At 37.7% G+C, this 18,768-nt stretch overlaps 1 protein-coding gene across 1 annotated transcript in view; it reads left to right on the top strand.

Annotated features, from left to right (window-relative positions):
• ANKRD31 (ankyrin repeat domain 31) overlaps window positions 1–18,768 on the top strand; it is a 186,213-nt gene that overhangs the window by 98,422 nt on the left and 69,023 nt on the right. The window contains exons 19-21 of the mRNA XM_056821110.1: window positions 1,579–1,691; window positions 16,478–16,565; window positions 17,427–17,523. Coding sequence (XP_056677088.1) covers window positions 1,579–1,691; window positions 16,478–16,565; window positions 17,427–17,523 — 298 coding nt within the window. The remainder of the gene's footprint in view (window positions 1–1,578; window positions 1,692–16,477; window positions 16,566–17,426; window positions 17,524–18,768) is intronic.

The following is an 18,768-nucleotide window of genomic DNA, read 5'->3' as shown; positions in this document are numbered from 1 at the left end:
CTTAACTAACTTTTAGAGAGATTCATCACCAGATTGGCAACAGAGGGATGAATTGTTTTTGGCCTCAGCAATTCTCAAAGGCCATCCATCTTCTAAGTTTAGAGGTGGAATAGAGGAGGGAGTGCTCACACTGATATAATATATAATGAGTAGTGTATATTAACTATGTAGGACCGAGGGGATCTGACTACATTTTGTTAGCTGTTACTGTCTATGTGTGCTTGAATGTAATTCGACTGCATTTCTTTACAAATACTCAATAATATAGGTAGATCACTGATTTAGAATAGACTTTAGTTAATTAATTCAAATCAATATCAGTCAGTTAGTCAATCATCAAGCATTTATCAAATGCTTGCTATGTATTAGGAACTGCACTAAAGGACCCAAAGAGGTGTGAGAGAGAGGAAATCCAGAGACTTTTAGAAGGAAAGCCTGGTGGAGCTGCAAGGATTCCATCAGCAGTGGGGGTTGGGCATAGAGAGAAGGTTTGGAACTCTGAAAGGAAAAAACAAAACCAAACCCTGAGAGACCTACTAAGGAGAAGGTCCATTCTTTGACTGAATCCCCATCCCAGAAACCTTTTCCTCCCTGAAACCTGATCCCAATCCTCCCAGATCAACAAGTGGGCAAGGACCTAAAGAGGGAAGTAGTTCACAAGAAGACCTGTCACAATCTCCCTTTACCCTGAACTTAAGACACCTGCTGTGCTGTGCCAAAAGCCAGGGTTCACTGCTCTGAACCCCCCAGGGGCTCAGGCCACCAAACCTGAGTTGCCTAACTTTGGGGGAAGGGTTTATCTAGGTAGGGATTCCTTCCTCCCTCTTTGCTTTTAAACTCAACCTACCATCCATTTCAACCTTGTCCTTCATTTTTGTTTCATAGAATAAACCTGTTATCAAAACCCTTTAACTGACTCAAGCCTCAGTGAAGGGAAGTCACAGCTGAGGGGAGAGAGAAGTGACCTTTCTCTCTCCCTAAAAGGAAGAAGTTTATCATTTAGGAAGAGCCTAACAATAGAGAGAGAAAAGGCAGACACAGTGAGACACATAACCAGAGAGGCTTGAAGGGGGGGAAAACAGACTCGCCCTCCTTCTGTTTTTTGGCTTAACTATAACCTCATCTCCTCCTTCTTTGTCCTTGCCTTGAGGGAAGGAAGACTCCATTCTCTCCCTCTCTTCTCTCTCTCTACACAACCACATTATTACAGAGGACAACTGAAGAAAAAAAATAAAACAGTCCTTCCCCTCAGGAAATTTATGTTCTATCAGAGCAGAAAGCATGTATACATGCAAATGTATATAAAATGTAGTATAAAGAAAATAAATATAAGGTAATTTAGTGGGGATGGAAACGAATTGGAGGAGCTTTAGAATATGGGGGAATCAAGAAAAACCTTCTGTAGATCAACTTGATCTGAGCTTTGAAAGAAATTAGTCTAACATCTTAGCAAAGAACAGAATTTTATGATTAGTTGCATACTTTGTTTAATGGTATCATTCCTATTTCCATTATAGTACATAAAGAGGAATTGAATTCTTCTATTTACTTATTACATTTTCTTATTTTTCATAAAAGCAGAAAAACTTTCAAGGTTAAAAACACAAAAACAGTCTTCTGGCTGCAAGTCTAAAAGTGCTGGTCCACTTTCATTTTCACACGGAGATTCGACAAGAGAAAGAGCTCCCATGGTGAGTGAAATTTATCTCTCTCATATTCCTCAAGGCAGAAAATTCCAGTCCTGTTGTGCCAGCCAGAATTACTTTTGGGCAGCATTTGCTGAGTCATAAGAAAAAATCTGAAGACATTATTCTTTTTCATTTAAAGCAGACATATGGTACATTCAAATACTATAATGTACCAAGAAGAAATTATATGATTAACTCTGAATTATGTATATTGTTTATTAGAAGGGATCAGCAATACATAATAATACAAAATAGTTAATATACTGTTGTCCCTATCATTTATCTTGACTTCTCTACCATTGCCATCATCCCATTCTTCCTCAAATAACTATGATTCTTATAATACTTCTGTTTGCTCTACCACCACTGCACAGATGAGCCTTCACTAATCCACCAGTCAATCAGCCAACAAGCATTTATCAAGTGTTTACTATATTCCAGATCCTATAAAAGTAAAAATAATTAGCATTTATATTATGTTTCAAGACTTGCAAAGTGCTTTGCAAGTATTATCTCATTTTATCCTCACAACAACTCTATGAAGTAGGTGCTGTTAGTACCTCTATTTTACAGACGAGGAAGCTAAGGCAGACAGAGTTTAAATAGGTTAATGAAAGTCACATAGTTAATAAGTGTCTGAGACTGGATTTGAACTCAGGTTAGCCTGACTCTAGGTCCAGCTTTCTACCCACTATACCACCTAGTTACTAAGCACTGAGGAACATAAAGAAGGGTAAATGTATGGTCCCTGAATAAACCTATTATGCCCGTGTTAAATAAAATCAGAATTTTGTGATTAGTTGCAGAATTTGTTTAACTGTCAAGGAGTTCACATTATAATGGGGAAGATATGCAAACAACTAAATACCTCAGAAGGAGGTGGGGTGGGGGAGGAATAACAGAAAAGTCCTCCTGCAGAGGTGGAATTTGAGCTAAGACTTGAAAGAAACCCGGACTATAGGTGGAGTAAGGAGGTAGAAGATTCCTGGCATGGAATATAGCCAATAAAAAGCTATATGATTCGACTTCCAGTCAAGATGGCGGCTTAGAGAAAGCTAAAGTTCAGATCTCCAGAAACCCTTCCCTACCGAACTCAAACTATATGCTCCTAAGGCACCGAAATTCAAAACAAACAACAGCATAGACCCCGGGAATCCTCCTCCTGGACCTGGACCTGGATCAAAAGGTACAGCCCCCCCAAAAGCCAGAACCCGAGATCGCTCGGACCTAAGGGGTAGGCAGAAGGAAGGTCCCAGGACCCATCCCCCCAACCCAGAGCACTGAGTCCGAGGCAGCAGAGGGAACCTCAGAGCCTTAGGGCCGGCTATCCTGAAGGCCTCTTCCTGAAAACAACCTGACCCAGTCGAGGGGGCACCCAGACAGCAAGGAAGCGGGGGTGGGGGAGAGGGGGAACCTGTAACCCCCTGACCAGATTCTTCCATTTAAGTCTCACTGAAGGTCCCTGCCTCAGGGCATACTCAGTCCGAGGTTAATCCTATCAGGTGCCCTCGGAGCTCCAGGAAGCCACGGCCCCTCCCCCTCAGAGTGCAGGGTCATCTGAAACAACAGTAACCCTCAGGGCTGGCAAAAGGGCCTCAGAGCTGAAGGCCTCACCCTGAAAATAACCTGACCCAGTCGAGGGGGCACCCAGACAGCAGGGAAACAGAGAGAGACAGGAGGAGGTCCCTGCCTCAAAGCATACTCAGTTCAACCCAGAGAAAGTTAATCTTATCAGGAGCCCTCTGAGCTCCGGGAAGCCGCGGCCCCTCCCCCCTCAGAGTGCTGGCTCTCCTGGCCGGCTAAGGCACAGAAACAAACACCACCCGGAAAGGGCCAAGCCAGGCTCAGAGCGTGGAAGTAAGGCAACGGAGAAGCATCGGGAGGGAACTGAGGAGGGCAGTAACACGGAAACACCAGCAATTCCTGGCTTCCCTGGGAAGACAGAACAACAACTGCATAGAACGGACAATCTGCCTAGGGCTAAAACCTCTGAACACCAGACAGATATGAGAAAAGCTAGTCCTCCCCACTCAGATAGAGATGGCAAACTCCACAGAAGCACAAAAGCCCCAAAATTCCAAGAAAAAACAAGAAGAAGGGGGCGACTTTGGATACATTTTATGGAGCAAAAATACAAAATACAGAGGAGATAGAAGAGGAAACACAAGCAAATGCTCTGAAACCTTCCAAAGGAAATGGAAACTCTCCACAAACCCATGAAGAATTTGAATCAGAAATGATCAAAAAGATGGAAGCCTTCTGGGAGGAAAAGTGGGAAATAATGCAAAAGAAATTCACACATCTATAAAACCAGTTTGACCAAAGTGAAAAGGAAAACCAGACTTTAAAAGTCAGAATCAGGCAACTTGAAGACAACGAGCAAAAATTAATAAAGCAAAGCCAAAAGACCAAGAAATTAGAAGAGAACATAAAATATCTCACCGACAAGGTGACAGATTTGGAAAATAGAGGGAGAAGAGATAATTTAAGAATAATTGGACTTCCAGAAAAGCCGGAAATAAATAGCAAACTCAACATCGTAATACAAGATATAATCAAAGAAAATTGCCCAGAGATTCTAGAACAAGGGGGCAATACAGCCACTCAAAGAGCTCACAAAACACCCTCTACACTAAATCCCCAAAAGACAACTCCCAGGAATGTAATTGCCAAATTCCAAAGCTTTCAAACAAAAGAAAAAATCCTACAAGAAGCCAGAAAAAGACAATTTAGATATAAAGGAATGCCAATTAGGGTCACACAAGACCTTGCAAGTTCCACTCTGAATGATGGTAAGGCATGGAACATGATTTTCAGAAAGGCAAGAGAGCTGGGTCTTCAACCAAGAATCAGCTATCCAGCAAAACTGACTATATACTTCCAAGGGAAAGTATGGGCATTCAACAAAATAGAAGATTTCCAACTTTTTGCAAAGAAAAGACCAGAGCCCTGTGGAAAGTTTGATATCGAAAAACAAAGAGCATGGAATACCTGAAAAGGTAAATATGAAGGAAAGGGAAAAGGAGAAAAATGTTATCTTTTTCTTTTACTCAAACTCTCTTCTATAAGGACTACATTTATATCAATCTATGTATACTAACATGTGGGGGAAATGTAATGTGTAAATAGGGGGAAAAGAAAGACCAAATAGAATAATCTTTCTCACACAAAGATTCACACGGGAAGGGGAGGGGAAGAAAACTCCTATAAGAAGGAGAGGAAGAGAGATTTTACTTAAACCTTACTCTCAGGGAAATCAACTCTGAGAGGGAAGAACATCCAGATCCATTGGGATCTTGAATTCTATCTTACCCAACAAGGGAAGGGAGAAGGGAAAACCAAGGGGGATAGGAGGGAGAGAACACAAAAAAGGGAGGAAAGAAGAGGGGGGAGGGGGGAACAAAAAGGGAGGGACTAGAAAGGGAAACATATCAAGGGAGGGGACAAGGGGGACTGATTTAAAGTAAATCACTGGACTAAAAGGTAGAACTGAAGAAGAAAGGTTAGAATTAGGGAAGGATATCAAAATGCCAGGGAGTCCACAAGTGACAATCATAACTTTGAACGTGAATGGGATGAACTCACCCATAAAACATAGACGAATAGCAGAATGGATTAGAATCCAAAACCCTACCATATGTTGTCTTCAAAAAACAACATGAGGTGGGTAGACACCCACAAGGTCAGAATTAAAGGATGGAGTAAGACCTTCTGGGCCTCAACTGACAGAAAGAAGGCAGGAGTGGCAATCATGATATCTGATAAAGCCAAAGAAAAAATAGACCTGATCAAAAGGGATAGGGAAGGTAATTATATTTTGTTAAAAGGGACTTTAGATAATGAGGAAATATCACTAATCAACATGTATGCACCAAATAATATAGCACCCAAATTTCTAATGGAGAAACTAGGAGAATTGAAGGAAGAAATAGACAGTAAAACCATATTAGTGGGAGACTTAAACCAACCATTATCAAATTTAGATAAATCAAATCAAAAAATAAATGAGAAAGAGGTAAAAGAAGTGAATGAAATCTTAGAAAAATTAGAATTAATAGACATATGGAGAAAAATAAATAGGGATAAAAAGGAATACACCTTCTTCTCAGCACCACATGGCACATTCACAAAGATTGACCATACATTAGGTCACATAAACATGGCAAAAACAAATGCAGAAAAGCAGAAATAAAAAATGCAGCCTTCTCAGATCACAAGGCAATAAAATAATGACCAGTAATGGTACATGGAAAACCAAATCAAAAACTAATTGGAAATTAAACAATATGATACTCCAAAATCGTTTAGTTAGAGAAGAAATCATAGAAACAATTAATAATTTCACCGAGGAAAATGACAATGGTGAGACATCCTTTCAAACCTTTTGGGATGCAGCCAAAGCGGTAATCAGAGGTAAATTCATATCCCTGAGTGCATATATTAACAAACTAGGGAGAGCAGAGATCAATCAATTGGAAATGCAAATAAAAAAACTCGAAAGCGATCAAATTAAAAACCCCCAGCAGAAAACCAAACTAGAAATCCTAAAAATTAAGGGAGAAATTAATAAAATCGAAAGTGATAGAACTATTGATTTAATAAATAAGACAAGGAGCTGGTACTTTGAAAAAACAAACAAAATAGACAAAGTACTGGTCAATCTAATTAAAAAAAGGAAGGAAGAAAAGCAAATTAACAGCATCAAAGACGAAAAGGGGGACATCACCTCCAATGAAGAGGAAATTAAGGCAATCATTAGAAATTACTTTGCCCAATTATATGGCAATAAATACACCAATTTAGGTGATATGGATGAATATATACAAAAGTACAAACTGCCTAGACTAACAGAAGAAGAAATAGAATTCTTAAATAATCCCATATCAGAAAAGGAAATCCAACAGGCCATCAAAGAACTTCCTAAGAAAAAATCCCCAGGGCCTGATGGATTCACCAGTGAATTCTATCAAACATTCAGAGAACAGTTAACCCCAATACTATACAAACTATTTGACATAATAAGCAAAAAGGGAATTCTACCAAACTCCTTTTATGACACAAACATGGTACTGATTCCAAAACCAGGCAGGTCAAAAACAGAAAGAAAACTATAGACCAATCTCCGTAATGAATATAGATGCAAAAATCTTAAATAGGATACTAGCAAAAAGACTCCAGCAAGTGATCAGAAGGTTCATCCACCATGATCAAGTAGGATTTATACCAGGGATGCAGGGCTGGTTCAATATTAGGAAAACCATCCACATAATTGACCACATCAACAAGCAAACCAACAAGAACCACATGATTATCTCAATAGACACAGAAAAAGCCTTTGATAAAATACAACACCCATTCCTATTAAAAACACTAGAAAGCATAGGAATAGAAGGGTCATTCCTAAAAATAATAAACAGTATATATCAAAAACCATCAGCTAATATCATCTGCAATGGGGATAAACTAGATGCATTCCCAATAAGATCTGGAGTGAAACAAGGATGCCCATTATCACCTCTCCTATTTGACATTGTACTAGAAACACTAGCAGTAGCAATTAGAGAAGAAAAAGAAATTGAAGGCATCAAAATAGGCAAGGAGGAGACCAAATTATCGCTCTTTGCAGATGACATGATGGTCTACTTAAAGAATCCTACAGATTCAACCAAAAAGCTAATTGAAATAATCAACAACTTTAGCAAAGTTGCAGGATACAAAATAAACCCACATAAGTCATCAGCATTTCTATATATCTCCAACACAGCTCAGCAGCAAAAACTAGAAAGAGAAATCCCATTCAAAATCACCTTAGACAAAATAAAATACCTAGGAATCTACCTCCCAAGACAAACACAGGAACTATATGAATACAACTACAAAACACTCTCCACACAACTAAAACTAGACTTGAGCAATTGGAAAAACATTAACTGCTTATGGATAGGACGAGTCAATATAATAAAAATGGCCATCCTACCCAAACTTATTTATCTATTTAGTGCCATACCCATTGAACTTCCAAAAATTTTTTTTACTGATTTAGAAAAAAACATAACAAAGTTCATTTGGAATAACAAAAGATCAAGGATATCCAGGGAAATAATGAAAAAAAACACAAATGATGGGGGCCTTGCAGTCCCAGACCTTAAACTATATTACAAAGCAGTCATCAAAACAATTTGGTACTGGCTAAGAGACAGAAAGGAGGATCAGTGGAATAGACTGGGGGCAAGCGACCTCAGCAAGACAGTACACGATAAACCCAAAGATCCTGGTTTTTGGGACAAAAATCCACTATTCGATAAAAACTGCTGGGGAAATTGGAAGACATTGTGGGAAAGATTAGGAATTGATCAACACCTCACACCCTACACCAAGATAAATTCAAAATGGATGAATGACTTAAACATAAAGAAGGAAACCATAAGTAAATTGGGTAAACACAGAATAGTATACATGTCAGACTTTTGGGAGGGGAAAGACTTTAAAACCAAGCAAGACATAGAAAGAGTCACAAAATGTAAAATAAATAATTTTGACTACATCAAATTAAAAAGCTTTTGTACAAACAAAACCAATGTAAGTAATATCAGAAGGGAAACAACAAATTGGGAAAAAATCTTCATAGAAACCTCTGACAAAGGTTTAATTACTCAAATTTATAGAACTAAATCAATTGTACAAAAATCCAAGCCATTCTCCAATTGATAAATGGGCAAGGGACATGATAGGCAGTTTTCAGAAAAAGAAATCAAAACTATTAATAAGCACATGAAGAAGTGTTCTAAATCTCTTATAATCAGAGAGATGCAAATAAAAACAACTCTGAGGTATCACCTCACACCTAGCAGACTGGCTAACATGACAGCAAAGGAAAGTAATGAATGCTGGAGGGGATGTGGCAAAGTAGGGACATTAATTCATTGCTGGTGGAGTTGTGAACTGATTCAACCATTCTGGAGGGCAATTGGGAACTATGCCCAAAGGGCGATAAAAGAATGTCTACCCTTTGATGCAGCCATAGCATTGCTGGGTCTGTACCCCAAAGAGATAATAGAGAAAAAGACATGTACAAGAATATTCATAGCTGCACTCTTTGTGGTGGCCAAAAACTGGAAAACGAAGGGATGCCCATCAATTGGGGAATGGCTGAACAAATTGTGGTATATGTTGGTGATGGAATACTATTGTGCTAAAAGGAATAATAAAGTAGAGGAATTCCATGGAGACTGGAACGACCTCCAGGAAGTGATGCAGAGCGAGAGGAGCAGAACCAGGAGAACATTGTACACAGAGACTAATACACTGTGGTATAATCGAACGTAATGGCCATCTCCATTAGTGGCGGTGTAATATCCCTGAACAATCTGCAGGGATCTAGGAGAAAAAACACTATTCATAAGCAGAGGACAAACTGTGGGAGTAGAAACACCAAGGAAAAGCAACTGCCTGACTTCAGCGGTTGAGGGGACATGACAGAGGAGAGATTCTAAATGAACACTCTAATGCAAATGCTAACAACATGACAATGGGTTCGAATCAAGAACACATGTGATATCCAGTGGAATCACGCATCGGCTATGGGGGAGGAAAAGAAAATGATCTTTGTCTTTAATGAATAATCCTTGGAAATGATCAAATAAAATATTATAAAATAAAAAAAAGCTATATGATTGAGAGATGGAATGCTGTGTGGGAGTTATAATAAGGAATCACTGTTCCTAGATTGCAAAGAATGTGGAGAGGGTAGCTAGGTGGTGCAGGGGCTAGAGCACCAGACCGGAGTCAGGAAGATCCAAGTTCAAACTTAGTCACTTAGCCCTTTTTGCCTCAGTTTCCTCATCTGTAATAAAAGCTGGAGAAGGAAATCGCAAACCACTTGAGTGTCTTTGCCAAGAAAACCTCAAACGGGGTCACAAAAAGTCAACAAAAATGTATGTAGAAGGAGGCAAAATGTAAGAAGACTTCTGGAATGGTAGGAAGAGCTAGGTTGTGAAAATGTCAAATACTGAACCGGGCATTTTTTGAGAAATCTCCGTAATGAGTTGCTGGAGTGTACTGATTGGGGTGGAGGGGTTATGTGGTCAAACTTGCAGAAAAATTGCTTTTGCAGCTACGTGTAGGACAAATTTGAGTGAAGAAGATACTTGAAGTAAGGAGATTGACCAGAAAGTCATTGCCTTATCCAGGTGTGAGGAAATGAAGCCCAATCCTGGGGTAGTGGCTGTGTGAGAAGAGTACAGGACATATATGATGTTGTATGTTGTAAAGGCAGAAGTGACAAGACTTGTCCACATATTAGATATGAGGGGTATGTGGTGTCAGGAGTCAAAGATGACACCAAGTTTGCATGCTTGGGTGACTAGGAGTTTGTTTGTGCCCTTGACAGTAATAGGGAAGTTTGGAAGGAAACCAGGAAATTAATGGATCCCATAATTAATCTACTAAATTGATTGTGTATGAAGCCTGTGTGGATGGGAAACTATACTAAAGCAGCATAACAGGTATTCAATAAAATATTTATCGAAATGCCAACATAGATGCTCTTAATATATATAAGCCAATTTTGTTAGGTAAACTTGTCCTGATGGAGGGAAGATTTTCTCATGGATATAAGTAAGAAGCCTTATAGAGTATTCTCAACCTTCTTTTAATTAATATAATGAAGGAAGGCTTCTAAAAAATGAATTGCTCCCAATCCACCGATAACCAGGTAATCTTTGCACCAAGAAAACAACTTGTATTTTTCACTTTTAGGTATACTATAATGGCAGTACATTCTTACCTCTACTCTCATACCCCTCGATCATCAGGCAGGATTATCCTGCTATGGTATGGATAAAGTCAGCATGAACTTGTTTCCAAATCTCAGGATACTAGGATTAAGACATAACTTTTAAAGCATGAGAACAGTAAGTTGAGGATAAATACCAGTTATTATATTCCTTTACTCAGCAGGTAATAAACTTGCGCTACTTATTACCACAAGTAATGGTCTAAGACTGAAAATAATGTCAACAACAGTTTAAATAAATTAATAAATTCTTCATTAAGAGGAACTAGGCTGTTTGATGGGGAGAGAGAAACCACTATAGTTTGGGGTTTATTTTTAGGAAGAACACCCATAAAATATAAACCTGGTATCAGTCAGAAGCACAATGGCTTGACGAGTCATTGTTATAAAAGTCAATATAATAAAGACAGTCAGTAAACATTTATTAAGTGCCAGACATTGTGTGGATATAAAAATAGGCAAAAGACAACCCCTTGGGGGCAATTGGGTGGCTCAGTGGATTGAGAGCCAGGCCCAGAGATGGGACGTCCTGGGTTCAACTGTAACCTGAGATACCTCCTAGCTGTGTGACCCTGGGCAAGTCACTTAACCCCCATTGCCTAACTTACCACTCTTCTGCCTTGGAACCAATACACAGTATTGATTCTAAGACAACTAGTAAGAGTTTAAAAAAAAAAGAAAAAAAGGCAGCCCCTGCCTTCACATTCTAAAGTGGGAGATAACAAACAAATAAATATGTACAAACAAACTATATACAAGAAAATTAGAAAATAATTAGAAGAGGGAAATGTACTAGAATTAAGAAGGGTTGGAATAGTCTTCCAGTATTTTTTGTCAAGGGAAATATACCTACACAGCTTAGAAAAGAGAGAGCTTAAGCTTTATCTTTATAAGACTTTGGGGTCTTTTTAATGGTTTCTATTCAAAATACGATAAATATGTCTGTGAATGTGGAATTTTAAAAAATATCTGCAAACATAGAAATTGTAACATGCAGGTTTGGCTTGGTGATAAGCAATTGGCCCTATCTCAAAAATGCACACAGAAAAAAAATTTTTTTTATGTACATAGAAACTTAGGCTTTCTTGTAATATGCCAGCTGGCTCTTTCAAGCTGGCACTTTTCATGGTCAGGCCTCTCAGCTCTTCAGGTGTGGAACTTTGACATTCAGCCCACCTAGGGAGGATTAGGCATTGCAGTAACTTGCTTCTACTGCCTTCATTCCCATGAAACTGATTAGTACCAGAAAACAATTTATTAATTTACAATGAGGGATATATCTTTCTTGTGACTAGATATTTGTGTTCCCTATCAAGGGCGCTACTTTCCTGGTGTCTAATTTCTGGGTGTGAAGTTTTCCATCACTTAATAGGCCAAATTTGTAATGCATGCTCTCTAGCTAGTCAGTCACACCTAGGCATGATGCACGTAGTTTGGGCAGCTGCTACAGGTTGAACAAGGGCACTCATTTTTGTGTATAAGCTGATGAATTGGGGTGGATAACAGTGACATGATAAAGCAACATCATAAAGTTTCATAATTATGCTTACTTTGCCTAGAGAACATTATATGCAGCAACAGAAATATTATTTGAAGAATAACTTGTATATGTCCACCTCTAGAGAAAGAACTGATAAATAGAAACACATGAGACATAGTTTTATATATACCTTTTTTTGGACCAAATGATGCCTTTCCTATTGCAAGGATGGGAAAGAAGGGAGATATATGGGAACTTTGATGTAACAAACAAATAACTAAAAACAAAAATTAAACATAATTGATATAGTGCTTTAAGGTTTACAGTATACTTTACATATGTTATCTGATTTGATCCTCACAATAATCCAGAAGGAGTGTTAGTAGGTGTTAATTATATAATTATATATTATATACATATAATATATAAAAAATAAATAATATACAATAGTAGGTGTTAATAAACCCATTTTACAGCTGAAGCAACTGAGGCTCACAGACATTAAGAGATTTGCCCAGGGTCATACTGTTAGTTTATGTCAGAAGTCTGATTTGAAACCAAGTATCACTGATGATCTTTCCATTACATCTGCTGCCTTCTTAAGTAAGAAAACAATATAAGCATATAACTGCTTACCTAATTACTTACTTATCTAATTACCTTCTGCATGGCAAATTTGAGTTCCTATATACTATGGAGCAATAGTAAAAGAAATAAGAGCACCTAGTTATAATTTTAAGTATACTTAGTTAAATTCTGCTACAGTATTATCAACTTCCAGTTAATTCACATTTCACTTCATTTTGTCCTTAAAAGAAACTTCTTGCTTTCCTCCACTTAAGTCTTTCCAGCCATTAAAAATCTCAAGTACCCTTTTTTAAACTTTTAAAGCTTGGCTGTTAAAAGCCCCTTAAAAAATTCAAGTTCTAATTCTCAAGACTATTTTTCATTTTTTACATTTTACATTGACTGCTTCCTGGTGATATCAAGGGAGGCAACTTCATCACATCAGCAGTATGTCTCCAGATCATACTGTGAAATTGTTACTTATGAGAAAGTTTGCTGTGGACAATGAGTTCTGTTCATCATGTGTGGGTCCTCATTAGTTGTAATTATACAAGATAGCACTTCCTAACTCAGTAGTTTGTCCTTTTCCTAATTTTGTCCTTAAATCTAGAAATCTATTTTACTTTGGGAATTGTAATGTTTTGTTTACTTAGTCCAAGTCTATATATGAGTGTGGCATGGGTAGGGAGAAAGTGGGAGGGGAAGGAATTTCCCAAACACCTTCAAGGAAGTAAAAATGATAAGAAAGGATATAGTAAAAATAAGAATATGATATGAAATGAGAAAGAGAAATGAAAGACTAATTTTCTTTTTAGAGTTTGAAAAGTTAGAAAACGATGTTCCTTTCTTTTCCCCACCCTTGTCTTTCATGAGATTGCATGAGATTATTAGCATTATGTCCAGGAGCCTCCAAAATACAACTGTAGCCCACATCTACAAAAGCTTTTAAGAAGAACCCTTTAAAAATAATGAAGTTATGTGGTAGGAGAATGTGGTCCAGCAGAAAAATTTGGTGAGATGAGGCCTAGGTTCTCTGTCACCAACACAACCATGTCTATTTGTAATGAATTAGAATTGTTCAAAATGCTACGAAGTCGTTTTTTGAGTACCTGGACATCTGGACCCTTGGGATCATAGGAAACTTGGAGAGTGTCGTGGAAAACTTCCCTAGTCACCATCTTCCTATCTGTACAGAGTAGAATTGCTCTATGCAGTTGTTTGAAGGAAACAAAAAAGTTTATTAGATGACCTTATCTTTGTTGTCTAACCCCAAATTAGTGGTATTCAGTTGTTTCTATCTCTTTATGGTTCTATTTGGGGTTTTCTTGGCCAAGATACTGAAGGATACATATCCTTCTTCATCTCATTTTACAAATGAGGAAACTGAGGCAAACAGGGTTAAGTAAGACTTGCCCAGGGTCACACAGCTAGTAAGAATCTGAGGCCAGATTTGAAGTCATGAATATGAATCTTCCTGACTCTAGGTCCCATGCTCTATCCAAGGTGCCCCTTGCCATGCAGCTGCCCTCTGTCCCAAAACAGTAATGACTAATTGCTATTAATAAGTAAGAGTATAGGAGAAGCAAAATCAGCAACAACAGAAAATAAGCCAAACCATTTCTTCTTTTATTCAGTATTCTTTTATACCCCCCTGGATACCAACTGTTTGATGCTGCTCACTCTCTCTTCACTCAGTTGAAACTTCCCTCTCATAGGACCATAGAGGTCCCTTTTTACATTTTGCAGATGAGAAAACTGAGGCACAAGGTGGTTAAGTGACTAACCTAATGCCATACAAAATGTTAGTGGCAGCGCCGGGATCATATCCAGAACATTTTCCATTATACTATATTGACTTTCTAGTCTTTCATGACTTAGACTTTCGAATACCCTCCAATCATTTAATTTGACAATTCTCTAATCTTCTATGATCCTAGAAACTCAAAATAACATAGAGAAAAAGAAGCTTAGCTGTTATACTAGAAACTTCTCATTTGATAGAGAAAGAAACAGGGTCAGGGACGCAGAGTCCCAGACAGCTAGAAAAGCACTCCATTCCAACATTCCTGTGACCCTTAGAGTCTAAATGTCCACTTGCTCAAAACTGTCACTCATTACCTAGCAGCTAAAGTGAACTAGTTGATTCATTGAACAAATTCTGGTTTCTTCAAAAGAATCATTAAACAATCCTGATTCATGACAAATCAACCTGGTAGTGTTGATGGTAAGGGAACTTAGGTCTCTTCTTACCAAATTTTACACTGATACTATTCTGCCACCACGGTTATAACTTCAAAAAAAAAAAAGAGTTCTTCTTAGCTTCTGTATGCATGGGTTATAATTGTGCTTTGGAACCCCATGAACATAATCCTAACAACCTCACCAAAGACAAAAGTGGAGAAAAGCCCAAGATCACACAGGTTAGCTGTAGAATCAGGACTAGAACCCATGCTTAGGAGCTACTAGGAAAAGTTTGTGAGAGACCCCAGCGCTCTATACTCTTAACCATGCCCCACTCCAGAGAATCTTTACATTTTAAGCCTGTCTTTGTTATCAAGGACAAATAAGTGACTCGATGCCAAACTCCAGTAAGTGACAAACATAGCCAGAGAGTACTTGCAGGTAATGACGGTGATCTGTGGTATGTAGTTTATAGCATATGTGTGTTTTTAATAAGTATCTTTTAACTAACTTTTCTCTAAGGTTATATGAGAATTAAATTTTTTAGATGTATGCATTGATAGAAGCAGAATGAACCTTAAAATTTTTTGTTTAAATTTCAAACCCTTACCTTCCATCTTAGAATCAATACTGTATATTGGTTCCAAGGCAGAAGAGGGCTAGGCAATGGGGGTTAAGTGACTTGTCCAGAGTCACACAGCTGGGAAGTGTCTGAGGCCACATTAGAACCCAGGACCTGGCTCTTAATCCACTGAGCCACCTATCTGCCTCCCCCCCCCCCCCCCAAGGTCTTTAACATGGACATTCAGTTTGCCAATGTAATTTTTATTGTGTTGGGGTTGGATTTTTTGCTTGTTTGGGTTTTTTTTTTCCCCTCTGGGACTACATCTCCAAAATTATTAAATTATTATTTAAATCACTGTGGGGAAAAAAAGTCTTTATACTCTTTTCCTTTACATACTACTTTTCAGGAATGCATGCACAGTTCTGACCATATTATTTGTCTGGTCAGTAAACTCCAACGGCTCTCTGTTGCTTCAGAGGTCAAGTACATATTCCTCTGTTTGTTATTTAAAGCCCTTCACCACCTGCTTCAACCTATCTTTCCAGATTTATTTTTCCAAATTTCACTTTGTACCCTCTACAGAACAGCCAAACCAGTCTACTTGCTGTTCCTCCTATATATCCATGCCTAGAAAGTATTCCCTTCCACACCTGGGCTTCTCAGAATCTCTAATTCTCTTCAAAGATGAGCTCACAGTCCCCCTTCTCCGAGTCCTTTCCTGTTCTGCCTGCCTTCTCCCAAATTACCTTGCTATATACGTATATATATATATATCTCTTTATGTCAATATACATATATAAAATATATGTGTGTCTGAATGTACATGTCATTTCTTTTATAAAGAGTGAACTCCTTCAAGGCAGGTGTGTTTCCTTTTGCCTTGGTATCTCCAATGCCTAGAATTGGCACCTTGCATACACCAACCATTTAATAAAGGTTTATTGATCAACTGATGCATCTGATGTTTAGAATAAGATTAGGGAGTGCATTAAATTATTTTCGAATCTTCAGAATTAGTTTAGCTATCTGTACATTATCAATAAATGATGTGGACTTGGATATACTTAGAGGATATAGGAAAACCACTTAGAGCATTTTGCAGACCTTTCTCCATAGAGTTTTTTTAGTAGGAATGTTTTCAATTGTCACATAAGAAACATTCCCCCTCCCATAGTGAAATGTGTTTTATTTGTACCTGATAGCATGAGGCCATCTGTACCATTTTACAAGATATAGAAGAAAAGCAAGAAAACCTGTTGCTGTTTGAAATAAGAACACCTGAAGATGCTGGTAATTACGAAAATGAATTTATTTTTAGTTAATGTTGTGACATTCAAGGTCAGTTCTAGAATGTATTTTTTTAAATATGAAGGAGTAGCGTATGCCTCTGAAAGAAACTACTTGAAGAATGCTATGTGCCAATGTAAAATAAAGTTACATCTCGTGTCTGGCAGTCTGAGGAGGAAAGTGGGAGAGAGTAATAAGTGTGTAATGAATAATAGCTAGAATTTAAAGTCTAAAAATTAATGGTTGAAAGTTGTCATGTTTGAGGGGTGTCCCATTTGATATCCCATTTGAAAGTCCCATTTGAATATACTGAATATGACTGAACAGTTGATGGGGAGAGTAATCAGATAGCTGTCAAAGACAACTTTCTAGAATAGTCTTTCTCAGCCTTGAGCCTATGAGTAATTGAAGAGATACTCTGAATCATGATTGTGGATAAGCCAAGTGTACAGAGATGCTCTAAGATGGTGTGTAGAGAACAGGTTGTATTTCCCTTTGGCTGCTCAACTTTACCTAGTTAAGGTGACCATTGAAGACAGAATGGGTAGGGGTGTGTGAGAGAGTGATTGAAGGTGTAGCTTATTTATGTGTTTTCAGATGGGCCATTTTACATTGTAAACTTTGTTATTTGGTTCCCTTCCTCCATAAATGTTTCTTTGCCAGTCAATACCAACAGATTGGACTCTGATCCTTGCTCTTATTCCTTTATGTCTCAAAACTTTAATGAACTCTTGCAAGCTGTTGAGGATTATGGCTGTGTTTTCTTGAGCTGCTTACACCAGCTCCTTTCACTTGAATTCATGATGCAGCTAAAGCTGGATTGTATTAATCCCTGAATTGACATTTTATTTTTGTGATTTCTAGACCAATACAGTGAGAAGATGTTACAGATTAAGGATATTATGGACAGTGTGCTTGCCAAGCAGAAAAAAGAAAGGGATCATCTTGCTAAAAAATACAGGCAAGTAAAAAAGGGAAGATTACTTTTAAGATAAACATTTTTTAGAGTTCTAGAATATTAACAATAATTAAACATGGCTATTTCTTGTTTAAGAAGCAATAGACTGTAAATACAGAATAATGTATACATTTTCAGACGCTATGTGTAGATTTGTTTTTTCTTTGACAATAGCTGCATGACCTTGGATAAATCACTTAACCTGACTCAGTTTTATCATCTGTAATATGATGAGGTAGACTTGATAACCTCTAGGACCCCTTCAAATCTCTACTCTCATGGCTATTTTTTAAAACACTTAACTTCTGTCTTAGAATCAATACTAGGTATTGATTCCAAGGCAGAAGAGTAGTAAGGGCTAGGAATAGGGGGTCAAGTGACTTGCCCAGGGTCACACAGCTAAGAGTGTCTGATATCAGATTTGAACCCAGGACCTCCTGTCTCTGGGCCTGGCTCTCCATCCACTTAGCTACCCAGCTGCCCCCTCTCATAACTATTTATTAAAAGGGATACCTTTTATATTACAAATGGAGAGTTGGGGGTGGGTTATAAGGATAGTGTTGCAAAGGAAAAAGAAGAAAAGAATGTCAGTTTGAAACATTTAAAAAATACACAGAAGAAATCAGAAAGAAGGTCAAAAAGGAGGGTCCATACACAAGCAGGGCAGCATTGGTAGTATTACGTTAGAATTAATACATACTTTTTTGTTGTTAGGAAAGCTGTGTATAATTGAGATTTGTGGTTTCATAGGTAATCATTTTCTGTCATTCTGTAAATTTGGAAATGATTTTTGTCAAGTTCATAATAAAAATAATTAAGCTTAGAATGTCTCAAGAATGTGCCAAAATTCTGAGAGCCACATTCTATGTTACTGTAAAAAATCAGAGGTTGTGAAGGCACTAAAAGAAATCTTCTGTAAAAAATCAGAGGTCTTGAAGGCACTAAAAGAAATCTTCTAATTCATTCCCCTCTCTACAACTAGAACTAGACATATCTTCCCAGAATTATATTTTTAAATTTTCAGATAATAAAATGAAAACATTTTCAAAAGTAAAAAGATATTTGCACTTCAAAATTGTAAAAGTATTGCCATTTTTTCATATATATTTCTTCCCATAATAAACCCATATTTTCTGCTTTTTTTCCTTTTTTTCAATTTTGGTTCCTTATGATTCTGTTGAATTTGTGCCTTTACATAGTTCCATTCTCTTGGTATTCCAAAGGCTTTTGTTCCTACTGTATTTACCA

This window comes from Monodelphis domestica, chromosome 3, assembly GCF_027887165.1.
Source record: "Monodelphis domestica isolate mMonDom1 chromosome 3, mMonDom1.pri, whole genome shotgun sequence".
Lineage (NCBI taxonomy): Eukaryota > Metazoa > Chordata > Mammalia > Didelphimorphia > Didelphidae > Monodelphis > Monodelphis domestica.
Note: the sequence above shows the minus strand (reverse complement) of the source record. Positions and strands in the feature narration are given on the sequence as shown.